This window comes from Somniosus microcephalus, chromosome 17 (assembly GCF_052327205.1).
Source record: "Somniosus microcephalus isolate GS21.2 chromosome 17, FLI_Smic_1.0, whole genome shotgun sequence".
NCBI lineage: Eukaryota > Metazoa > Chordata > Chondrichthyes > Squaliformes > Somniosidae > Somniosus > Somniosus microcephalus.
In genome coordinates this window covers 38,126,744-38,153,507 of record NC_141003.1, presented here as the reverse complement: position 1 = coordinate 38,153,507, position 26,764 = coordinate 38,126,744, and the positions used below count along the sequence as shown (strand labels likewise).

Genomic DNA, 26,764 nt, shown 5'->3' with positions numbered 1-26,764 from the left:
TGGGCGCTGCACTTAAAAAGAGCATGAGTTAGAGATAAAGCTACAATACTTAGCTGCGATTCCCTGACACGCACCATTTGAGAGTAGCTTCCCGCTGGGAGCAGACAATTGGTGAGTTTATCCTATAAAGAGGAGCACGGCTCAATTCTTCTTTCTAGCGTAAAGATATTGCCTACCTTTGCTTGTGGAAAATCCCCCAGGGAAAGTTTCATTAAATGCCCTAACACACACCATTTATTGATATATATCTCGCGAGGAGTCACGTCCAGATGTCAGTCCCCGATGTCCTGAATCCAGATGAGGCATGAAGCTTCGAGGGTTTCTGCCCCTACACAGGTGTAAGAGAATTCGAATCGGACACTAAACCTTTTATTGTGTTTGACCAAGCCTGGACACACTCGGTGTCTCCAAGCAGCAGTCATACAGAAAAATAAATGCAGTTATCCCATTTTCCCCCTGGGTATAGAAGTAACCTTCATCAAACCATTCATTCTTGTCTCTCTCTACAAATTGTGAAGGAAAGCGCAAGATCTTTCTAGGCATCTAGTCACGCATACTGTCCTAGATAATTCATTATGTCCTGATAACAGCTATTGTGAACAAGACCCCCAGAAATGAGGTCATTCCTACAAAACACCAGGTGCCAATTTCTTTACCATCTAGGGTCCATTGTTCCACTTCCTATCGCTATCTTACCAATTGAAAGAAACAGGCTGTACAGAACATAGCGCAGCCTGCAGGGAACATTGCTCCATACTAATCAACTTGGTAACTACAAAGATAGAAATTGTTTCAAAATCTATTGACAAAGTTTTAGTCAAACAGGCACAAATCATACATCCTGCATCTCGACAGAAGTCAGCTAAATTGTGCATTGATACATTAAACCCTAAAGCATCCTGGGAATGAACAATTTAACCATTTCATTATTTCTAGCTACAGTATAAATCCACAGGCCATCCACAAGTTAAAAACAAAGTGAAAACTTTAATCCTATGAGATTAAACCAAATCCCAATCCTTAATATGTATACATGAATAGTGCAATGCTCCATCTCACCCTCAGTAAGCTCCCTGCTGGAGTGGAGCTAATCTACAGAACAAACGGGAAACTGTTCAACCTTCGTCGCCTCCAGTCCCGATCCAAGGCTGTCCCATCCTCTGTTGTCGAATTACAGTACGCAGACAACGCTTGCATCTGCGCACACTCGGAGGCCGAACTCCAAACTATCGTCAACACCTTCACCGAAGCGTACGAGAGCATGGGCCTTACACTAAACATTCGTAAGACAAAGGTCCTCTACCACCCTGCCCCTGCCACACAGTACTGCCCCCCGATTATCAAAATCCACGACGAGGCCTTGGATAACGTGAACCACTTTCCATACCTCGGGAGCCTACTGTCAACAAGGGCAGGCGTTGATGACGAAGTCCAACACTGCCTTCAGTGTGCCAGTGCAGCCTTCAGTCGCCTGAGGAAGAGAGTGTTTGAAGACCAGGACCTCAAACCCGGCACCAAGCTCATGGTCTACAGAGCAGTAGTGATACCCGCCCTGCTGTATGCCTCAGAGACATAGACCATGTACAGCAGGCACCTCAAAGCACTGGAGAGGTACCACCAACGCTGCCTCCGCAAGACCCTGCAAATCCATTGGCAGGATAGGCGCACCAACGTCAGTGTTCTTGCTCAGGCCAACATCCCCAGCATCGAAGCTCTGACCACGCTCGATCAGCTCCAATGGATGGGTCACGTTGTCCGCATGCCCGATATGAGACTCCCAAAACAAGCGCTCTACTCGGAGCTCCGACACGGCAAGAGAGCCCCAGGTGGGCAGAGGAAACGCTTCAAGGACACCCTCAAAGCCTCCTTGAAAAAGTGCAACATCTCCACCGACACCAGGGAAACCCTGGCCCAAGACCGCACAAAGTGGAAGAGAAGCATCCGGGAAGGCGGCGAACACCGAGTCTCTTCACCGGGAGCAAACAGAAGCCAAGCGCAGGCAGCGCAAGGAGCGCATGTCAACCCAAGCACCCCACCCACCCGCCCCTTCAACCACCATCTGCCCCACCTGTGACAGAGACTGTAGACCCCGCATTGGACTCATCAGTCACCTGAAAACGCATTTTTAATGTGGAAGCAAGTCATCCTCGGTTCCGAGGGACTGCCTAAGATGATCTTACACGGGTGGAGAAGGCAGTTCTGACTTATTGCAGATATTTTGCTGATGTTCCGCCACTTCATGAAATTGGGCGGGGTGAATCTTTAATACATCAATGTGGCATCATTAGGAACCCAAATTTCTATCTTTGTACTTACCAAGTTGATTAGTATGGAGCAATGTTCCCTGTAGGCTGCACTATGTTCTGCGCAGCCTGTTTCTTTCAATGTGCAGTCCCTTTAAATTTCTGTGCATGCGCGGTATTTCCAATGTAAATACTTGTGAGCCATTGGTACTATATGTGCTTTAAAGTATGCAATTTAAGTTCATATCATCCCTAAAACAGAATATCTACAGATATTTTTTTTTCCCTAATGCAATGTTTTAGTTTTAGTTCTTCTCCAAGAATGTCAGACTTCAAGCCTACACAGGCCTCTGGAGAACCAATTCAATCCACAGCTGTAACAATGCTTTGTAACGTCATGTGTAGGTACGTGAATTCCTGGTAAACTGACTGGATGGCTTTTACATACATCTCTTGTTAAGGAAGAAAGACTTGCATTCATATAGCACCTTTCACGACCACCGGATGTCTCAAAGCGCTTTACAGTCAATGAAGTACTTTTGAAGTGGAGTCACTGTTGTATTGTGGGAAACGCGACAGCCAATTTGCACACAGCAAGGTCCCACAAACAGCAATGTGATAATGACCAGATATTTTGTTTTTGTTATGTTGGTTGAGGGATAAATATTGGCCTGGATTAATTAAAACTAAAATTCTGATTCAAAATTTTCACAAAGTACAGATGAGGAAGACTAATTATCTCGTCGAGCTCATCCCATTAATCCTCCATCACAGTGTCTACTTTCTCTTGTATGATTCCAAAGTTTTTGCCTCCACTACAGTTCACAGAAAACTATTCCAAGTATTAATCACTTTACGTGAATAAGTGCTTCCTGATGTTAGGTTTGAGCTTGCCTTTCACCAGAGTAGAGCACAAGAACGTTGAATTTTCCACCGTCAGGCTAAGTGGTTACACCATACAGGTGAAAACAAAATTCAATAAGGTTCAAATGAGACAGAGCAGTGTCAAAAGAGGTATACTTTATACTGATGTAGAAAAATACTTCCAGAACAAAGCTTTTTCTTACCCTTACTGTGGAGTCATCAGAGCTGGAAATCAGTGTTCTCCCATCAGATGTAAACTGACATTGTTCGATACATTTGGTGTGGCCCATCAATGTCCTGAGGATTTTACCACTAGGAAGCTCCAGAACCTTAGGGAAAAAAACGCACCAATGATTCAACATGTTTTATCACAACAGCAGAAAGGGTGAGGAGCAGAGAGGAATTCGGGGAAAAAAAATGATTACGCGGCAGCTAAAAATGAAGAGTTTTGCAGTAGTGTGTTAGTTAAACGATGTACTGTAAAAGCTAGGATTGTGCAAATCAAATATTAGTTCAGAAGCAAATTTTGCTTGCTACAATTAAGAAAAGCTAAGTGTTGCTGAGAGCCTGACTGCTTTCCCTTTTAATTTTCCAATTGATCTGCTCTGTGCTGAGTGTTTCTACCAAAGCATCTGCACTATAGCACTCCTCAAATACAGAAACCAAAGAACACTGTCCCTACGGGGAACAAGCATTCCATTGTACTTGTTACATATGGCAAATAAATCTAATCTGAATCTGAATGTTCTGCATGGTTACCAGTCTTTATAGAGGATGTAGCAGTTCACATTTCATTAATAGTTCCCAGATTATACCCTTTTGGAACAAATGGTTCAATTTCCATATGTCTATATAGAAATTTACTTGCAGATATTACAGTTAATGTAACTATAAGAACAATTTCACAATGCTTCCCTTGCCAACATTTCCATTACCTCACCATCTCCTGTTGTCTCACTATCTCAGAGATTACAGATATGACAAATTCCAAGCACACACTCATCTCCCTTGACATCCACATCAATGGTTGCAATTCCCTTCACAAACATCAGTTAATCCAGGATTCTGCTGGCTGAATGCTCTTCTGCACAAATTCTTGCATACTAGTCAGCACCATGCTTGCCAAGTTCCACTAACTCCCTGTGCCGAAATAAATCAATTTTAGGATCCTTGTCCTTGAACCCTTCCGTGACCTTGTCCCACATCATTTGGAGAATCCTCTTCATCCATACGTCACAGCCCACATCCTCATGGATTTTTTCAGATCACTGAAGCCACCTTCACAGCTGCCTCAGGAGCCATCTTCCCATGCCTGCAACTACCCATCACTCATATCAACTCTGAACCGCCCCCTCCATCACGCCACTGTTTCTCTCTCGTTTCTCTTCCTGCCCCGTTGGTCCTCTTTCCACCCAACTACCTTGCCTGGCTCCAAAGCTCGCGACATTGTTAATGGCTCCATCTGTTCAGACAATGTCACTCCCCCTTTTAAAACTGTCATTACCCTCATCTGCAAAAAATCCCAACCATGATTCCTCTGTCCTCTCCAAGTAGCGCCTCATGTCTAACCAAAGTCAGTGTTCATGTAGCTGCTTCCGAGTTGTGCACTCAGCCCTTCAGTCGGGATTTTAGCCTGCCCACAATACTGAGACTACCCTGGACAAAGTTGCCAAAAATATTCCCTGTAGTGATGATTATCCCTCCTTGTCCTCCCCAATTGCCTAACCACGTGTCCCACATTATCATAAATAAGCCAGAATTTCCTCCAAATTAACATGACAAAGACCAAAGCTAATGTTTTCAGGCCTCCCCAAATAGGTCACACCCTTGCAATTCTCACCATCCCCATCCTTGGCTGCTCCAGTTGAACTGGGTTGAACATAAACCATGTCACACTGTTCTCCCAGAGATGAGTTTAAACCATATTCTGTCCATTGCAACATTACCTGCCTCTGTCCTTCACTACCATTGCCTCAGAAACCTTAATATTGGCAAGTGTCCTGGCCAATATTTATCCCTCAATCAATATCACTTAAAAAAAAAATAATTTTGTCATCACATTGCGGTTTGTGGGAGCTTGCTGTGCGCAAATTGGCTGCCACGTTTCCTACATTACAACAGTGAATACAGGTCCAAAAAACTACTTCATTGGCTATAAAGTGCCTTGGGATATCCTGAGGTCATTAAAGGCGCTATATAAATGCAAGTGTTTCTTTCTTAATCCACATCTTTGTCATCTCTAGACTCAACTTCTCCAATGCCCTTCTCGTCAGCTTCCATCTTACAAACTCCAAATCATTCAAAACTCTGCCAGCTGCAACCTGTCCCTCACTCTCCTCTCACCTACCATCTCCATCCTCACTGACCTACACTGGCTCTCCATCCCCCAATGGAATTAATTTTAAAACCTTGATTTAGTCCACAGCCTCACCCCAACCCTACCTCTGTAACCTGTTCCAGCCTTACACCCCCACCATTCAGTGACAGGACATTCAGAGGCTTCGGCTCTACCCTCTAGCACTCTTTCCCCAATCTTTCTGCCACACTGCCTACCTTTCCACCTTGACAAACCTTCTCAAAACATATTTCTTCAACCAATTTTTCGGTCTCTCCTCCTAACCCCACCCCCTCCACAAAGGTTCAGTGAAGGTTCCTTTTGTTCTCTATGATGTACATTGGATCATTTTCTATATTTAAAGCTTTATGTAAATACAACCTGCTTTGTGCACATATTAAAGTCAGAAAATAATTGCAAAATTAACTTTTGGTCTGCAAAAACTTGCTTACTAATTGAAGAGGTTAAAAGTTAGATTAGCGACTTAACTGAGTAGCTGGCTGATGTAATAAAGGAGATGTCTGGCAGAACAAAGACAGTTGGATAAAGCATATTACATGATGATTGGGGGAGTGAAAGAATCAAGGAGGCCATACATTGAACAATGGGCCACCAAGATGTGATTTGCGAAGATGAGGTTAAGCGTACGTAAATTGGATAGAACAATGGCAGATGTGGAAACAGGGCAAATGAGATAAACAAGATGTGTTTTGTGGAGATGTGATTAAGTGTATGTGACTTGGACAATTAATTGGCCAAGTCCCGAAGATGTGAAGGAAACAAGATGCAAGATTGTATATAAGCCAACTGCTCGAATGTAAAAATTAGACTCCCGTCTCAGCTCAGACTGAGAGGGCCTCTCCTTGCACGTGCTTGAACAAAGACCGCTTGGAACCAGTCTGCTTTGGGGCAGAGAGTAATACCACAACATCTGGGCGTAGTCGGCAGGATTCCCAGGACGCAGTCGAACAACCAACCATAATGGGACCACAAGTCGGGTGAGTACGTTATATTACCACCCATAGTTAGGTGCGGAACCCCAGAAGGCTGGACGCGAGACTGTAGGGAATCTGAACAGGAGACTAGTGGGTACTGGAGTGATCTCCGCGCAGTAAAACTGCGAGCCGCTGTAGGTAACCAGAACCGCGTTGTAGCAGGAAGGTCCGAGTTACCATTTGCGCAGGCCAGAGGTATAAAAAAAAAAAATGGCCACAGGAGGGACAGATTGGGGACCGGAAGGGTCCATAGCCAAATTTGTAGCAGGAAAAAATAAGAAACTAATTGAGAAAATGGAAAAGGCTGGAGTCCGAATGACAGTCCGGACAGGCAAAGGGAATGGTGGGGCGCCCAGTGTAAGAGTAAGAAAGCGAAGGGAATACTTATAATTATTAGTAGCTACTTAGGACTCAGTAAACATGTGCAAAGTTATATAGGAAAGGAAAAGGTTGTCAGTGCGGTGCGGAAATCGGGACCAAGGTTTAGAGCGACAGACAATAATGACGACGTTGACTGGGGAGAATTACAGAAGGAAGCCGCAGATTACAACAGACAGGACGATGACGGGGTTTGGGAGCCCCCACCTAAATATAACGCAGAGGGACCATCAGCCCCACCACTGCCCGAAACCGGGACGAAGGGCGGAATGGCCATGGCCCCTATTACGACGGAGATTAGGCAAGTGGGAAATGGGCAGGCTCAGGCTACAGTACAATATGTCCCGTTCACCCCAGCTGAGAAACAGATGATGACGAGGGACCTCCCGACCCCTAAAACAAACCATGTAAATACCGACTTTTGGAATAAGTTAGAGGAGATGATAGATGTACACTCACTTCACCCGGAAGATATACACATCCTTGTAAAATCAAAGGTACCACGACAGACATGGCTGCAGATGCACAACTTAGTCACTAGCGGACGATGGATGCAGACGCAGGGAATGAATAACGGGGGAAAATATAATCATTTTAAAAGAATAGTAAAAGGGTTAGGCGAGGCCCGATCTAATTGGTCGGCGGTCATAGGAGTAACCCAGAATAGGGGCGAAAGTGCCCACGAGTACGCGTGGTGAAAATATACCACCTACTGCGATTTCTCGGGATTGGATGACCAAGGCAGAGATGATCTGATGTTCCTAAAAATGTTAAAGGAGGGTTTGAGCCCCGATCACCAGAAGGTCCTCGAGTTAGGGTTGCCAGTGCGAACAAATTATGACGAGATCGTTGAGTGGGCCACAGAGGTAGATATGAAGGGAAGGAAAGACTAATGAGGCTGCCCGAGGGCACTGCCACAGGCAGTGAGGACATGGGACCAGCCCAGGACAGAATTAGGCGGTTTATTAAGGAAATATTCAAACAACTGCATGATCTGAGACAGGAAGTCAGGGACCAACAAATAGTCAGGGATATGGAATTGGAGGAAAAACAAAATTTACCAGTAGTAGGGGACAGGGTGATGGTAAGAGTCTTACCCGCCAGACCAGGATGGGCACCTTGCTGGCAGGGACCCTATGAGGTCCTAATGACCAGCGACACTTGCGCATGCATAAATATGAAAGGAAAAGGTCGGTGGAAACACTGGACGCAACTTAAGAAATTCGAAAGCACAGTAAATAATAAGGACTAAACCGGTGTCCACTGTTTATCTCCCTCTACAGGACTGAGATATGGATGCAACCATAACCTACCTACGGTAATTAAGCAGTGTCACCGAATTGAGCACGAGGTCAAACAACTGGGGAAGGATGTGGAGGCCAAGCTGGAAGATGCCTCATGGTGGCAGACACTTTAGGACTGGGGTATTAGGGTGGACATGCACCCCTGGATCAGAATTGCATCTCATGTATTGGTGGTGGCGCAGTTGCTAATTGTCATCATACTTATGTTTGAGTATTGTACTCGATGTAAATGACGCCGTAACCGAACCATTGCTAAAGCCGTTGTTAAAACACAGTACAGATTAGGAGAGAAGCAGGGAATGTTAGAGGTAGTTTAAGTAGCCACACTCATGCAAGTCCAACCATCTGCCTGGCCAGCAGTGATGGGGCGAGGAGCACGGGCAGGTCATAGAGTCAGAGTTATACAGCACAGAAAGAGGCCCTTCAGCCCGTCGTGTCCGCGCTGGCCATCAAGCTCTATCTATTCTAATCCCATTTTCCAGCACTTGGTCCGTAGCCTTGTATGCTATGGCATTTCAAGTGCTCATCTAAATGCTTATTGAATGTTGTGAGGGTTCCTGCCTCTACCACCCTTTCAGGCAGAGAGTTCCAGATTCCAGCCACCCTCTGGGTGAAAAAGTTTTTCCTCAAATCCCCTCTAAACCTCCTGCCCCTTACCTTGAAACTATGCCCCCTGGTTATTGACCCCTCTACTAAGGGGAAAAGTTCCTTTCTATCTACCCTATCTATGCCCCATATAATTTTGTACACCTCAATCAGGTCCCCCCTCAGCCTTCTCTGCTCTAAGGAAAACAACCCCAGCCTGTCCAGTCTCTCTTCATAGCTGAAGCACTCCAGCCCAGGTAACATCCTGGTGAATCTCCTCTGCACCCTCTCCAATGCAATCATATCCTTCCTATAGTGTGGCGACCAGAACTGCACACAGTATTCCAGCTGTGGCCTAACTAGCGTTTTATACAGCTCCATCATAACCTCCCTGCTTTTATATTTATGCCTCGGCTAATGAAGGCAAGTATCCCATATGCCTTTTTAACCACCTTATCTACCTGAAGTTAGTTGGCCATCTTGGGCTATCACCATAAAAGGGGGGACTGAAGAGGTTAAAAGTTAGATTAGCGGCTTAACTGACTAGCTGGCTGATGTAATAAAGGAGAAGTCTGGCAGAACAAAGACAGTTGGATAAAGCATATTACATGATGATTGGGGGAGTGAAAGAATCAAGGAGGCCATACATTGAACAATGGGCCGCCAAGATGTGATTTGCGAAGATGAGGTTAAGCGTACGTAAATTGGATAGAACAATGGCAGATGTGGAAACAGGGCAAATGAGATAAACAAGATGTGTTTTGTGGAGATGTGAGTAAGTGTATGTGACTTGGACAATTAATTGGCCGAGTCCCGAAGATGTGAAGGAAACAAGATGCAAGATTGTATATAAGCCAACTGCTCGAATGTAAAAATTACACTCCCGTCTCAGCTCAGACTGATAGGGCCAGGGCCTGCCCCTGCACGTGCTTGAATAAAGATCGCTTGGAACCAGTACACGCTCGTCTCCGTCTGCTTTGGGGCAGAGAGAAATCCCACAACACTAATAATACAAAATGTCCTTGGAGCATTGAAATGAAGCATCTTGGGAAAATGTTAACAGGTAACATGCTACTTGCTGCTGCATGCAGTCAACATTCAAATACAAACAAAATTCAACAGGATATCTTCACATTAGTGTGATGCCGTTATTTGACAATATACCATACAGATCACTGAAGATGAGAGCAAACACTACATTTATTCACTGCCTATAAAATCATCTTTATTTAATGGTAAATAGTTAAATACTGACTTCACAATTATTAAAGTTATAGTAATTATTTTCAGATAGCTTAGCAGAAACAAAATAAAATCTTCGGTAGCCAATGAAAGGGTATATTTCCAACACAACAAATACATTTTTAGCAAATTAGGCGCTTCAGAACTGTATTTTGGTAGAAGGGAAATTGTATCCTTTCAAACCGTACGAAGTAATAACGCGCACTTTATGGCTGTTTGTTTTTGTCATGTTTGTGTTATCTAAACTTTCATTGTAAATAAATGAGTGACAAAATAAAATGATTCATCTTTGCCAACAAAGTAATTAAACATTAATTCCAGTCACTATACGGATAGTTATGCAAGGATTCTATTTCTGAAAGGTCAAAATTTGCATCGTTAATTCTCTGTGCCTCTAATCACTACCAGCAACGCCTAAATGCTGCTTTTGCTCACATCAGCATTCATTATTCTATTTATCACTCATTCCTTGGAGGAAATCTTTTATGGATGATCACCTGTGCTTGCAATTGAAGTCAAGAACAAACGACCCATGGGATTCTTTCACATGCTCAATCTTAGTGAATGATATTATTAAAAACACAATATATTATTAATACAAAAACAAAAACTTTTTCCCCCCCAAAAACAGAGACTTATCAAGAAAAGTAAGATCTCAAAGAATTGTAAAAGAACTTTCTTCAAAGAGAAACACATTGCATTCATCTGAAAATAATTCCCAGCGCTCCACCAAAGAGAAACAAATTGGGTTACAAAACATGTTGGTTATTATGCCAAATTATTCACGCCAAATTATTCACTGCTGCAAGTGTTTCCACTTCAGATCCCGAAAAACATCCAAAATCTACATAAGCATTTCAAAAATATATAGGCGGGGAATAACTTGTCAAATTTGAGCAATTTCCTATTCAGTGTTCTTTGAAATGACTCCTTCCTTATTCTCATTAGGATTGAACCCAGTTAATTGGGTAAATTCGACAGAGCAGTTTCACTTAAATGCAAGAATTTTGAAACATTTATTTACCCCAAACCACCGAGGTGTCATTCTCAGCAACACTCAGAAACGACAGCGGTGGGGTAGCTTTTAACAGGTATCTAGTGTTAATAGAATTGCTGTATGTGCTTAAATTAGTCCTGCACCTTTACTGTGCCATTTTCTAGCCCTACTGCTATCAACAGGCTCTGCTGGAATTGCTGTTTCTTCCACCCAATGTTCTGTAGGACGAACTTGGCCGACTTCATGCTTACCTACAACATCAACATACAAAAAACATTGAAACCATTAACAAAAACTCAACATTAAGCATTAATGTGCACTGTGCAAAAACACACACACACACAAGCTTAGTTAGCTATTGGACATTTTTGTATTTAGATCTTCACTCTACATCAGTGCCATCTAATCAGACTAGTTCTGTGGTAGAAATTAATTCTGAAAAGCAAAAAACCATGCCTGTTTTGTGAGTAATACTTGTTTATTTCTCCCTGTATCCGACCACTCGGTTTTCTTTCTCCATTCCCCAGGTGCTTCGGACCCTTTGCAGCATGATGCATTTCCCAAGTGCGCTCACACCCAGCACACACATTCTCACCAACTCCCCATCAATACTATAATCTAATAACTGAATTACAAATGAGTTGCTGTTCTCAGTTTAGGATAAGTAAAAAGTTAGTTTATGCAGATTTAAAAAACATTTTATTTGCTAAACTCCTCAAATATTCTTACACTGTTCCAATGAAGCTCAACGTAAGCTCGAGGAACAGAACCTCATCTTTCGATTAGGCACTTTACAGTCTTCTGGACTCAACCATTTCAGACCATAACCTCTGCCCCTATTTTTTCAGGCGGCAGCTGTTGATGATTCTGCCAACCTCATTTGCAACATTTAATCTCTCCTGCTTTCCATCCTATCACAGACTGTCCCTTTTGTTCTTTCCTCCCCTCCCCCCTTTCACTCCCCCTGCACCTGCTTAATATCTGTTACATCTCTCTAACATTTTCCAGTTCTGACAAAGGGTCACAGACCTGAAACGTTAACTCTGTTTCTCTCTCCACGGATGCTGCCTGACCCGGAGTGTTTCCAGCATTTTCTGTTGTTATTTCAAATATTCTAGCACTGTTACTATATCATTTATTTTAAACGGTGGTGAAGAAGACAAAGTGATGCAATGCAACAAACACCGCGCTGTTTGAGGTAGCGGCTACATTTTCAATGAGCCCTCTGTCTTAACGTACTGCAGCAAATTGTTATTCCACTTCATATACAAACAGTAAAATTAATAAACTTGTAAAACAATGTAGTTACAGCTTCAAATACTGACTTCAAAACCATGAACCTACTTCAGACACTTATGTAGACACTGCTGTTTCAAGACAGGTTTTAGACTAAAAGAGTATTTTTTTCCTCTAATTAGAGAGTGCCCTCATTTTTAAACAGCAGCACATCACTCATTCAATGCCAATATTGTGAAGGGGCAGTCATTGGTCATCTCATATCACTGCAATCAGTAGACAACTTGAACACCAACAAAGACTCCTGGGCATTGTACATTAAAGCTGCTGTTACAAAGTTAGCTCACTGCTGACAAGGTGTACAGAATATAAAGCAACTCTATTTCCTTGCTTTTAATCATGAGATCTAGAAAGAAGATCTTCTCGAGGGCATTTCAGCTGAAAACTATTTGAACCATGAAAGCTGTTTTAAGGTTTAGTTGTGTTACTTCAAGCAATCTTCTCCTACAGAGCAATAATGATGTCTCACATATGTACATATTTATTTGGGACAAAGAATATTGCATATAGGATCAGGCCTTACTTTGTCACTTTGAATAATCTAAAATCAAAAGGAACAAACAAAGTGGCTAAGGGTTGAATTTGTAAAATCTGTACGGAGGTCAAATTCCCAAGAATTTCAGAGTGAAATGAAACATTTCTATTTATTTATTTGAAGACCTACACTTCAAAGGACTTGTATTTTCTCCTCTTTGTTTTGTCAGTATGTCTGTGTTGAGCACCTTCTGAGCTGACAGCATGGCAGACCTGCCATCAGAGCTTCTACCACAACAGTTGTGAGACTCTTCCGCCTCGTTATCCTGTCTTGTGAGAACATAGGAACAGGGGTAGGCCATTCAGCTCCTCGAGCCTGCTGTGCCATTCAATGAGATCATGGCTGATCTGTACCTCAACTTCATTTACTGCCTTAGTTCCACATCCCTTGATACCCTTAACAAACAAAAACCTATTGATCTCAGGCAGCCATAGCCTTTTGGGGCAGTTTAGTTTCTCTGTATCTACTCTATCAAATCCTTTTAACATTTTAAACACCTTGATCAGATCACTGTTCAATCTTCTATATTCAAGGGAATACAAGCCAAGTTTATGCAACCTGTCCTCATAATTTAACCCTTTAAGCCCTGGTATAATTCTGGTGAATCTGCGGTGCAACCCCTGCAAGGCCAATATATCCTTCCCGAGGTGTGTTACCCAAAACTGAACACACTACTCCAGGTGGGGTCTGGCCAAGACTCCATACAACCAAAGCACAACTTCCTTCCCTTTGTAATCCACCTCCCTTGTGAGGCCAACATTATATTAACCTTTTTGATTGCTATTTGTATCTATCTACTAGTTTTAAATGATTTAAATCACCAAGACTGCCGACTTCCACCTCGGTAACATTGCCCGTCTCTGCCCCACCTCAGCTCATCTGCTGCTGAAACCCTCATCCATGCCTTTGTCACCTGCAGACTCGACAGTTCCAATGCTCTCCTGGCCAGCCTCTCACCTTGGACCCTCTGTAAACTTGAGCTCATCCAAAACTCTGCTGCCTGTATCCTAACTTGCACCAAGTCCTGTTCGCCCATTATCCTTGTGGCCGCTGACCAGTGTTCCCTGTAAGGTACGTGGCTGTGGCTTCAAGGAACCTGGGCAGCCAGCATTTCAATGTAAAAAACACACATGCGTGGTATTTTGATGGGGCCGTGCAGGGCCCAAAAAAATTACAGGGAACATAGCCGCCGACTTACGTTGGCTCCTGGTCTGGCAACGCCTCGATTTTAAAATCCCTCTATGGCCTCGCCCCTCCCTATCTCGAACCTCTTCCAGCACTACAACCCTCCAAGAGGTCTGCACTCCTCTAATTCTGGCCTCTTGCGCATCCCTGATTTTCATTGCTTCACCATGTCTTCAGCTGCCTAGGCCCTATGCTCTGGAATTCCCTCCCTAAACCTCTCCGTCTCTCTACCTCTATATCCTCCTTTATGACGCTCCATAAAACCTACCTCACATGCCCCAGTATCTCCCTATGGGGTTCGGTGTCAAATTTTATTTGATAACAATCCTGTGAAGCGCCTTGGGACATTTTTTTTTACATTAAAGGCGCTATATAAATGCAAGTTGTGGTGTACTTGGACTCTCAATCTCTTTGCGCTTCTACAGTTCCTAGTTTTTCACCATTCAGAAAATACTCAAATTTATCTTTCTTAGGTCCAAAGTGGATGACCTTACATTTGCCCATATTAAATTCCATCTGCCATCGTTTTGCCCACTCACTTAATGTGTGTATGTCCCTTTGCAACTTCCTGCTCCCATCTGCACTACTCATTCCTAATTTAGTGTCATCTGCAAACTTGGATATACAACTCCTTATTCCTGCATTCAAATCATTAATAAAGATTGTGAAAAGTTGAGGGTCCAGAACACATCACTTGCCACATCCTGCCAATCTAATTAAATACCCTTTATTCCACACTCTGTCTCCTACCTGCCAACCAATTTCCAAGCCAAGTCCAAAGGCTACCTCCAATTCCATGCACTCTCATTTTTGCCAATAATCTTTTATGTGGAACCTTATCGAATGCCATCTGGAAGTCCATATAGGTAATCCATATACACTTCTATGTCCACCTTATTAGTGACCTCAAAAAATTCAACTACTGTATATTAGTCAGACATGACTTGCCTTTAACAAAGCCACACTGGCTCTCTCTGATCAGCTCATATTTGCTGAAGTGCTCAGTCACTCTATCCTTACTGGCAGATTCTAGTAGCTTCCTCACAACTGACGCTAAAATTAAGCCAGTAAGTGGCCTTGCAGTTCATCCACAGTTATAGCTGAGTAGAGATAATTATCAAAGCTATATTGCTCATAGTATACAAGATATACGCCACAAACATGAATGGTTACAAAGCAGGACTGACAGAATAAAACAGAGTACATGAAGGACAATGTGAAAGACTGTGTCTACACAATAATATATAATGCCTCAGACTTCAATGTACAATTTGATTGAGAACTGGATTTGACATGAAAGACTTGGATTAAGATAATTACTGACGAAAGGTCATCGACCTGAAACGTTAACTCTGTTTCTCTCTCCACAGGTGCTGCCTGACCTGCTGAGTATTTCCAGCGTTTTCTGTTTTTTGTTGTTTACTTGTTCACAGGATGTGGGCATTGCTGGCAAGGTCAGCATTTATTGCCCATCCCTAATTGCCCTCGAGAAGGTGGTGGTGAGCCGCCTTCTTGAACCATTGCAGTCCATTGTCATAGCGGTTTGGTACAACTGAGTGGCTTGCTAGGGCAGTTAAGAGTCAACCACATTGCTGTGGGTCTGGAGTCACATATAGGCCAGACCAGGTAAGGACGGCAGGTTTCCTTCCCTAAAGGGCATCAGTGAACCAGTTGGGCTGTTACGACAATCCGGTAGTTTCATGGTCACTATTACTGATACTAGCTTTTTAATTCCAGATTTATTTAATTAACTGAATTTAAATTCTCCCGCTGCCGTGGTGGGATTTGAACTCACGTCTCTGGATTATTAGCCCAGGCCTCTGGATTACTAGCCCAGCGACATTACCACTACGCTACCGTACCCTATTTTTGTTTCAGTTTACCAGCATCTGCAGTATTTTGCTTTTGTAAGATAATTACTGTTGGTCACGCAGCAAATTCAGAAATAAATTAAAGTTAAAGAAAGCAATTTACAAGATGAAACAGTGAGAGCCTAAAACTAAAGATATAAAAATATCTTTTAAATTTTGCATATTAAGCCTTACTAAATATATCCTTAGTTGGCAGGAAGTTGTCAACTTTCAAGGTACAGATGTGTATAAATATTTATAAAGTTGCATAATTAATGAATACTGAGTTAGCAAAACTACTTTTTTTTTAAATCGGAAAACATGGTGACATGAAATACTTTCAGGTAGCTGGATGCAATTGGATGCGTGATCAACTTTAAATAATCATCCTGTGCCTGTTACAGCTTTAACAAAGGTACACAGTTTAATTACAAGTAATGGCTGTTAATCAGTTAATAAGCCTCTTCATCTGATCTCATCTCACCTCCTACTAGTTTTATTTGTATGGAATTTACCTAAAGTGAGCAAGTCTAAAGCTGACTTAGACCAAAACTTGTGTGGAAATTCATGGTTATATTTTATAGATGTAATTCTGACTTCAGTCAAAAAGATGTTTTGGGGAGAAGTAATAAGACCACAACCTCTTGAAGGATTCTTATTAATCATAAGCAAAGCAAAATTGAGTCTGCCACTAAGACAAGAGCCAACAAAACATCAGGTCACCAAGCAGGCTATAGAATTCTTATTCTAATTATGTGAGAACATGGACCATTTGGCACTGAACAAGAGAAACACACTGGATCACACAGAGTTTGGATATGGGCTCACATTCCTGCTCCCTTGATTGATCAGAGTATACTATGGAGGGAGGGCAATGGCAGATCAGTATCTTGCCCATTAGAGCAGGACAAAGTCAACCTGGGCTAGTTTTGTGCACATCCCAGCAGCTGGCAAAACTGCAGGAGCAGATTGTCTGCCTCCCCTAGTGACTGGGGAATGGCATGTGGAAGGAGAAGACACAGAAGGAGGTAAGAGGTGATTTAAAAAATAAAAGTAAATGTGAAATAGCAAAATGTGTAGCAATAACTTTAGCAAGAGAAAGAACCACACTGCTATAAAGTGAAATTAATCATTTATTCGGCATGCTACAGGTTTTATATATGCTGTAACAATTTTGTAAAATTAATCAATAGCCTGCTCCAGAAGACAAATCTGGAATACGGGTTTGAAAATGTTTCAGCAAGACAGATATATTCAAATTAAAAACCTGTGTGATCCTGTTAGCCCATCTTAAGTGGATACTCAACTCAGGCAGTTTCCTATAGTGATGTTGAATGTCACCCGAGTCACATGCTCACTCAGACCTAATAACATCATCATATAGGACTTTCAAGGTCAGCCAATTTTTACTTGCAAGCAAGAAAATAGACACGAGCATTAATGCCATGGTTATGAATTCAGAAGCCATATTTTCCAACTGACGTTGAAAGGGCCTTGACGTTAAATCCAACAATCATACCTTTAAGATTCCATCTCCACATCCAAATGCGGCCAAATTAACATGCTGATTAAGGCAGCAACAACGAACATGTGATTCCTGGACCTCGCTCTGACACATTACATCACCAGTTTTTCCATTTATTAGCTGTTACAAATACAAAAAATTTGGAAGTTAATACTGAAATTATTTTTGCATCTAAAAAGGCAAAATGAAGATGACAAATTACACCCAAAACAATGCAGACACCAGTAGGGTTGTAAAAATGCCTGTTCCTCACCAGACTGGAGCAATACGGAACAGATTCCAAAGACAGGTGCTTAACGGACCTATTAAGTCCAACTGATTGAACTACTGAAGTAAAAGATGGTGACACAGAACACTAATTTTATTCGAGAGATGGAAACAACAGATGGTGGTGGTGAGGCAACATGACTGGACAAAGAAAAAATGATGGAAGATGAACCTGCCAATCACTATTAGGGTGGGAAAATTTTACATAGTGCATCACATCATATGCCAACGTTTATTTACAACAAGTATTTATATAGCGCCTTTAACGTAGTAAAACGTCCCAAGGCGCTTCACAGGACCGTTATAAAGCAAAATTTGACACCGAGCTGCACAAGGAAATATGAGGGAAGATGGCCAAAAGGTTGGTCAAAGAGGTAGGCTTTGAGGAGCATCTTAAAAGGAGTAAAGACAGGTAGAGGTGGAGAGGTTTAGGGAGGGAATTCAAGTTAAGGGCCTTGGCAGCTGAAGGCACGGCCACCAATGAGTGAGCGTTTAAAATCGGGCATGCTGAAGAGGCCAGAATTAGAGGAGTGCAGATATCTCAGAGGGTTGTAGGGCTGGAGGAGATTAGAGAGATAGGGAGGGGAGAGGCCATGGAGGGATTTGAAAACAAGGATGAGAATTTTAAAAATCGAGACGTTGCTTCACCAGGAGCTAATGTAGGTCAGCGAGCACAGGGGAGATGGATGAACGGAACTTGGTGCGAGTTAGGACACGGGCAGCAGAGTTCTACATGACCTCAAGTTTACAGAAGGTAGAATGTGGGAGGTCGGCCAGGAGTACGTTGGAATAGTCAAGTCTAGAGGTAACAAAGGCATGGATGAGGGTTTCAGCACCGGATGAGCTGAGGCAAGGGCGGAGTCGGGCGATGTTCCGGAGGTGGAAATAGACGGTCTTAGTGATGGTGTGGCTATGTAGTCGGAAGCTCATCTCGGGGTCCAATAGGACACGCAGGTTGTGTACAGTCTAGTTCAGCCTCAGACAGATGCTAGGGAGCGGGATGGAGTCAGTGGCTAGGGAACGGAGTTTGTGGTGGGGTCCAAAAACAATGGCTTCAGTCTTCCCAATATTTAGTTGGAGGAAACTTCTGCACATCCAGTACTGGATGTCGGACAAGCAGTCAGACAATTTAGCGACCGTGGAGGGGTCGAGAGAAGTGGTGGTGAGGTAGAGCTGGGTGTCGTCAGCGTACATGTGCAAACTGACGCTGTGTTTTTGGATGATGTCGCCAAGGGGCAGCATGTAGATGAGAAATAGAAGGGGGCCAAGGATAGATCCTTGGAGGACAGCAGAGGTAACGGTGCGGAAACAGGAAGAGAAGCCATTGCAGGTGATTCTCTGGTTACGATTAGATAGATAAGAATGGAACCATATTAGTTCATATCATAACTGGTTCAAAGAATTCAAAAATGCATTATTAATTTGTATATAAGTTGTCCAATTCTGCGGCCCAAGAACCATTTAATGTAAAATTCCTCTCCCACTAGCCACAATTTTAGGTTAAATATACTTGAACTTTCTTCATACCCAGGGAGTGGTATAAATGAGGGCAGGTTGATGCTTGGGGGTTGAATCCCTTCGTCAGCACAAAGTACTGGTGGGGGAAGTCTTCACCCTTGGGGGGTGGGGGGAAAAGAGGGGGGGGGGGCTGATTTCTCCTCTTCTGGGGCCAGGATTCAATCCTATTTGGCTACCTTCATACTTGCTCAACTTGCTCAGTATCTCTAATCTCTTTGTCTCTTCCCTGGGTTGCCTCCCACTACCTTGGCTGTTCACAAGTTCTTTGCTTTGATAATATCTTTAACACTTCTTTCTGTGCTTTGATGTCAAGATCACCTAAGTCTTACTCTCTTGGTTTTCTTTCAAGCAGGTATTTCCTTTTGTGTCCTCCCCTTTGTTCCGATTCTTTTAAAATGCTTGTTCGTCTTTCAGTTCTAATGAAGGGCTGTATGACTGAAACATGAGCTGTGTATTTCCATGATTTGCTGTTTTTGTATCTCCACACGTATTTGTGAATGTTCTGTACATCAGGAGCAAATCAGCATGTGATCTGATCTTCAAATTAACCTCTCATTTCCACCTCAACTTTCCTTGCATTGCTTTTTTGCACATCTTTAATTTTTCCTGCATTTTGTTTTCCCATAAGAGTCTCAATGCCAGTAAGACAGTTCCGTATATAGGGGGCCGAGAACAAAGCAACTGAAAACATGCTTAGTAGGTAGGTTGCAATTTTTGTTTAAATTTAAAGATTTTAATAGCCCTCACTTTCTATTCTCAAATACCAAATGGTATTAAATATGTAGTGCACCTGTTCAAATGCATTTAATATAATGCTTCATTCTGAGACGAGCTGCTTAAATCAAAAATGCTGGGAGCTACTGAGAGACCAAAACATGTTCTTTTCATTAGGAAAAAAGATTGCTTACTTGTAAACATTTTTTATTATCAGATGCTAAAACAATGACTTCGCCCTGTTGGAAGACTGCATCCATATCTCGTACCAAGGAAACAGCAGAGGAACTATGCACTTTATTGGTCTCCCATAGCTGTCAAAACAAAATGTAATATAAGGTGTCATAACAAGGAGCTTCACGCGTCTTTTACTGCTATAACCTATTCTCAGAATACCGTGTAACCATTTCACGGAAACAAAATGACATTAAGTTTCATAAAGCTTAAAAAATATTAAAGCAATAGTGCAAGGCTCAGTGCCATCTTGCTGGTGTGTATTCTCTTTGATATCATGAAAAAGTCAGAGGAAAGAAGAAAACAACATTTCAACTTTTTGTGATTGCACAAGATATAAAGCGTCACCATGAAACAGATAGAACAGTTTATGGTGTTAGCTGGAAATTAATAATGTGTAACAGTTTGAGAGTGATGTGCACCAGTGTACAACTGACAGAAAGTTGTATGAAAACTAATTACAATCAGCACTTGCAGGTTCTCATTAATCAGCAGCCAGTGTCGACCTGAGCATAGAAAGAGACTGAAGACAGAAATGGCTGTACTACGAAGTACTTCGTTTACTTGGAAATACAAAAGGCAGCTTATTCACTCAAGTTTATTTTATTCCAAGAGACTGCTTCCCCACGCCCCCACCCACAAGGTGGTGTGTTTTGAAATGTTAATAGAACACAATAAATAACATCTTATATACAGTAAACTCTTGTTTAAACGGCACTTAATCATCTGGAATACTTTAATAACCGGCAAAATAGATAACCGGTAATCTTGCCGAATCCATCCAGCACTCGTTTTGCCGAGTCCGAGTCTCCCGCGGTGGCCGAGTTAGTCAGTGGTTTTTATTTTTGTTCGTGTTAAAAATTGCCTCGGTAGGTAGACCTCTGTTACCCAGAATTTTTCATCAACCGGCACCATCCTGGTCCCATAGGTGCCGGATAAGAAAGAGTTTACCGTACAACAAAAAAACCTCCATAGATATTGTCACTTATCTTTAGCCCAATCCGGAACGGCTTTTTAGAACAAGTGATTTCCTCAGATAAGTAAGACTCCATTCAATATTTTTGCCCTACATGAAAATCTGAACCCAGGTAGTGGTATAAATTAGTTTTTTTTGGCAGTGTAAAGTTATTAAAAACAGCAGTATTTATTACTGTTGCACTGCAGACCATTTCAGAAGGGATGGGGCACTATGGGTTTGTACTCTTGATGCAGTTGTAACAAGGATGATGTCATTGTGTTGCTTCAATGTGGTCATAATGATGAAAGTGACATTCAGCTCTTGTGCAACTGAACGACTGAAATTTATTCCCAACAGAGCAACAGCTCTACTTTAACATGTGACAGATACAAAGAGTCAATAATACCAGGATGTGACTGCCTTCCAAAATCAAATGCAAATTAAGAGGACAGTTCAAACTGTCTTTTATTTTTCCAAGAACATTTTGGAAGGGAAAAAAATACAGAGTTCAAGATCATTTATGCTGCAATTTTTTTTTTGAAAAGGAGTGCAATTTTCAACTGAAGGACTAATAGCAAAGGAGGGATTTAAACACAAGGATAAGAATTTTAAATTTGAAGCACTGCGGGAACATGAGCCTATGTAAGTCAGCGAGGACAGAGTGGTTGGTGAGTAAGACATGGTGCTTGACAGGGCATGGGCAGCAGTTTCAGATGAGCTGAAGTTTGCAGAGTGTGGTGGAGGTTAGGAGGCCAGCGGGAGATCATTGGAATAGTTAAGCCTGGAGGTTACAACAGCATGAAATGAGGGCTTAAGTGGTAAATGGGCAGTGCTGGGGCAAAGGTGGGTGCCACAGAAGTGCCAGGCAATGACTATGTCCGAGAGTCTAACCACCGCCCCTTTACATTCAACGGCATTACCATCACCGAATCCCCCACCATCAACATCCTGGGGGGTCACCATTGACTAGAAACTTAACTGGACCAGCCAGATAAATACTGTGGCAACAAGAGCAGGTCAGAAGCTGGGTATTCTGCAGCGAGTGTCTCACCTCCCGACTCCCCAAAGCCTTTCCACCATCTACAAGGCACAAGTAAGGAGTGTGATGGAATACTCTCCACTTGCCTGGATGAGTGCAGCTCCAACAACACTCAAGAAGCTCGACACCATCCAGGACAAAGCAGCCTGCTTGATTGGCACCCCATCCACCACCTTAAACATTCACTCCCTCTACCACCGGCGTACCGTGGCTGCAGTGTACACCATCTACAAGATGCACTGCAGCAACTCGGCAAGGCTTTTTCGGCAGCACCTCCCAAACCCGCGACCTCTTCCACCTAGAAGGACAAGGGCAGCACGTGCATGGGAACACCACCACTTCCAAGTCACACACCATCCTGACTTGGAAGTATATCGCTGATCCTTCATCATCGCTGGGTCAAAATCCTGGAACTCCCTCCCCAACAGCACTGTGGGAGTACCATCACCACACGGACTGCAGCGGTTCAAGGCGGCTCACCACCACCTTCTCAAGGGCAACTAGGGATGGGCAATAAATGCTGGCCTTGCCAGCGACCCCCACATCCCATAAACAAATTTAAAAAAAATACTAGAGGTGAAAGTATCTCAATCTTTGTGATTGAGAGGATAAGGGGTTAGAAGCTTAATTCAGGGTAGAATAGGAGACTGAGGCTGCAGACAATCTGGTTTAGCCTGAGACAATTGCTAGGGAGGAGGAGGCTGCTAGCCTTCAAGCAGTTATCAATGGATGTTGGTCAATATTCCACAGCAGCAACATTTGAACTAAACGATAAACTACAGACGAAATCTAATATAATCACTGATTATTATAATTTTGTAAGCTCCATTGTCTCCTCACACAATTGGTGTCACAGAGAACAAAGATGATAAAATTACACATCATTCACAAGTGAATGCAGTCTTGATGGCACAACCTTATTAGGTTTTTCTTGTGGTTACTGAATACTAGTAGATATATTAAACTGCACATAGATCTCTGCATGCATATCCTGAGAATGAGGAAAGTCTTGCCTCAAACTCACTAGGAGGGGAGGATTTTACACTATACCAGTAGACCACTTGATACCAATATCTTTCCAAGATTGATTTTTTCAGTGCTGATTCTAGAATGCCTTTAGCTCTTTCAGACATGTGAGATAACATTGGGTCATGCCATAGACTGATTTACTGTTCACCTCGGGAATATTGGAGCATAGCTTCAAATAAAAAGTAGTGGGCTTCCACAAAAACTTTGTGGCTCAATACACCACCTTGTATGTGGTACTGAGACTTGCAGAAATGGAAAGTCCTAGGTTTGGATTCCTCACCCGTTCGGAGTTAGCTAATTTCAGAGGCACTACAATTGCCCTCAGCTTCCCTACACTGGGGAAAGGAAGACATCAGCCAGAGTTTCTATTATCCAATGATTGCTACTGGAAAGAGTGGTCAGGATTGGGTTCGACTGTGATGACTCCAAGGACTAATAAAGAGCCTCCTGACAATTATCGTCACAGCTCTCATTTAAAGAATGTTTAACAGAATGAGGTAAAGGATGTCTGCTGTGTCTGTAGAATTGTGTACAGGGCAAGTCCTCGCCTTCAGGAGAGAAAAGGGAAAAATAAAAGAGATGATGCATTCAAAAGGGATGCATTTGCTAACTCTTTAAATAATTAAAGACCTGCAGCTTTAAAAATACACAAAAACCTAAAATTAGAACCTAAGTTTGCGGATGACACCACGGTAGTAGGTCAGATCACCAACAACGATGAGTCAGCCTACAGGGAGGAGGTCCAGTATCTCGTGAAGTGGTGCGCCGATAACAACCTGGCCCTTAACACCAAGAAAACAAAAGAAATCATTGTGGACTTCAGGAAGTCCAAAGGCGGAAGTCACACCCCCATCCACATCAATGGGGCTGTGGTGGAAAGGGTGTACAGCTTTAAGTTCCTCGGAGTCCACATCACGGAAGACCTCTCCTGGTCCCTCAACACCTCCTCTCTGGTGAAGAAGGCCCAGCAGCGCCTATATTTCTTAAGGAGGCTGAAGAGATGTAATCTGTCACCCCTGATCCTCTCTAACTTTTACCGCTGCACTATAGAGAGCATCCTGACAAACTGTATCACAGTATGGTATGGCAGCTGTAGTTACTATGACCGGAAAGCCCTGCAGCGGGTAGTCAAAACTGCCCAACGCATTACCGGCACCCGGCTACCGACCATAGAGCACATATACCAGAAACGCTGTCTACGGAGGTCACGGTCCATCATCAAAGACCCTACCCACCCCAGCCACAGTCTGTTCGCCCTCCTGCCATCTGGGAGACGCTACAGATGCATTCGCACCCGTACGACCAGATTTAGGAACAGCTTCTTTCCCAGGGCTGTCATCCTACTGAACTCCACAAATAAACTCTAAAGCCTGCACATCTGCCAATGCACTTTATTATGGTTATATTTATGTTAATATACTACAAGCCAAATGTATGTTGAATGTTTAAATGTCTTAATCCAAATGTACACTCTTGGGAGCTGCAAGCCTACATTTCGTTGTACTGCACTTGTGCACTAACAATGACAATAAAAGTTGATTTGATTTGATTTTTGATTTGATTTGATTTGATTTGATATTAACATTCACCACTAGAAGCTTGCAGAATCCGAGTCCTGTACTCAACCATAAACATATTCCAGAAATTAGCAAACCAACAATCTCATTGTTTTGCTTAATTCAGTGTGCATTACTCAAATGGCTACATTGGTATGAAACTTTACTCTTAAGGAATGGAACAATATGATTAATCTGGATAGGCACAGAGAGCAGCCATTGTAATAATCCCAAATACCAAAGAGAGTTGCTAAAATTTTATAAAGCGCTGATGCAGCTCCAGCTAGAACACTGTACTACAGTGACGATATACTGGCATTGAAACGTTTACAGTTGAGAAAAGAAAGGTCAAGGGTAACCCAAGGTATTCACAATTCTAAAGGGCATAGATACATTGAATGCTAACATATTGAACATATTCACAAGCTTACATTAAGAGGTATAGATTCAGATACAGAAGAAAAGTGAACAGATATTATAGATTTTAATTATGAAATGTGAATTTATGAAACAGACTGCAGATAATGTTGGCAAATACAAGAGGAAACCAGATAGATATCTGGCAAATGGCTGAGGGTAGAAGAGAGTGTAGCACTTTGGACTTTTAAACCTTTGGGACCATTTAGATGGACCACTTCCAGTCCTGTAGGTTTATTATGTTTCTATTGTAATTAATACTACTCAAAGGAACTCTGCATACGTACTCATTTATCACAGTGCCCATTCCTTCACTGAATTATGTAAGAAAAAGCTACATACTCTAACGGTTTGGTCATCTGAAGAGGACAATAATGTTGAACCATCCAGTGAAAATTGAACACAATGAACCCAGCTTAAGTGTCCACTGCAGTCAGCCACTCTCTTACGCAACTCCATGTCCCATAGCTAGAGGAAATGGAACAAAAATACAATTGAATGTGCTGGTTAATCATTTCCATGTCACGAACATACAAAACAGCAAATTATTGACTGCGATTTTGAATCAAATGTCAACAAAGCAACAGAAAGTGGGCTTTGAGACGGTGTTAAAAATCAAAAACCGGGGAATGGGTCCCCAACCCGCCACTACATGCCCGTTGCCATTTTTACGGTGGTGGGTTCCGTGTCGTGCGAGTGTCCTGCCCTTCAAAAGCTGGCCACTTCATTAACATTTAAATCAGGCTCCAAGAGTGCAATTGAGAGCCTGATTTAAATTTAAGAGCTGCTGGGCGGGTTTCCCAGGGCTCAGGAAACCAGACAGCGAAAGGAAGGCGGGAGCTGCCAGCTCAAGAAGACAAATGGCTTTTACAGCACTCCTTGTGGAGCAGGAGTGTTCCCCCCACCGGCCCTTCAAGAAAGCCTTTGGCCTCCCCTCTGCCGATTGCGGCCTCTATCTCCCCGCCCCCGCTGACCTCACCCCAAGCCCTGATCGCCAGCAGCCTCGTTCCCACGATCAGTGACCTCCCCCCACCACCCCATAAGCCCCGATCTCTAGCTAGCTCCCTCCTCCCGAGGACCGTTTCCAAGGGTCCCCGGCTGCGGCATCCTGCCACCAGTTTTCCTGCCCGGCAGCCGGCCAGCCTGTCAGTCAATTTAGCTGGCTGGCAGGCAGGCGGGATACAGAAGAAAAAAATAATGAAGTCCTGCCGTTAAATTCAGCCAGACTTCCGCGTCCCTGGCCTTGCCAAGTTTTCCCCACGCTACCGCGTTCCTCCGCACCTCCCCATAAATATCAGGGCCAGTGGGTTTGGAAATGCAGCTGATATAATATATTTGGATTTTAGGAAACCATTTTGGCAGTTCTATATCTGTGATTTGTGGCTTGAATAAGGAGTCATGGAACACAGGATAACGTATGGGCTCATTAGAAAAGTAGCTTAAACATAGGAAACAGAGTGTAGCCCTAAATAGAAATTTTACAGACTGGGAAGAGGTTACAAAATGGAATATCTCAAGGGTCATTTTGGTGAGGTAATGAGGAACAATGGAACTAAATTCAGAAGAACTTAGACCTTTTTAGGTAGTGGGAAAATAGGTGCCAGACAATTCAATGAGGATAAGTGTGAAATAACTGGTATGAGAGCAAGGAAATAAAAGAGGAAGCATAAAATAAAAATTTGCAAGAAATATGTCATT

The 26,764-nt window shown here is 42.8% G+C and overlaps 1 protein-coding gene across 4 annotated transcripts in view; it reads right to left on the bottom strand.

The window, feature by feature from the left end:
• Nucleotides 1–26,764, bottom strand: part of apaf1 (apoptotic peptidase activating factor 1) — a 214,521-nt gene that overhangs the window by 76,235 nt on the left and 111,522 nt on the right. For 3 of the 4 annotated variants that reach the window (XM_086010199.1, XM_086010197.1, XM_086010196.1), the window contains exons 19-23: nt 25,409–25,534; nt 20,028–20,147; nt 17,329–17,454; nt 11,087–11,194; nt 3,311–3,436 (exon numbers count right to left, since the gene is read on the bottom strand). In XM_086010199.1, coding sequence (XP_085866325.1) covers nt 3,311–3,436; nt 11,087–11,194; nt 17,329–17,454; nt 20,028–20,147; nt 25,409–25,534 — 606 coding nt within the window. The remainder of the gene's footprint in view (nt 1–3,310; nt 3,437–11,086; nt 11,195–17,328; nt 17,455–20,027; nt 20,148–25,408; nt 25,535–26,764) is intronic. The other variant, XM_086010200.1, reaches the window with a different exon arrangement.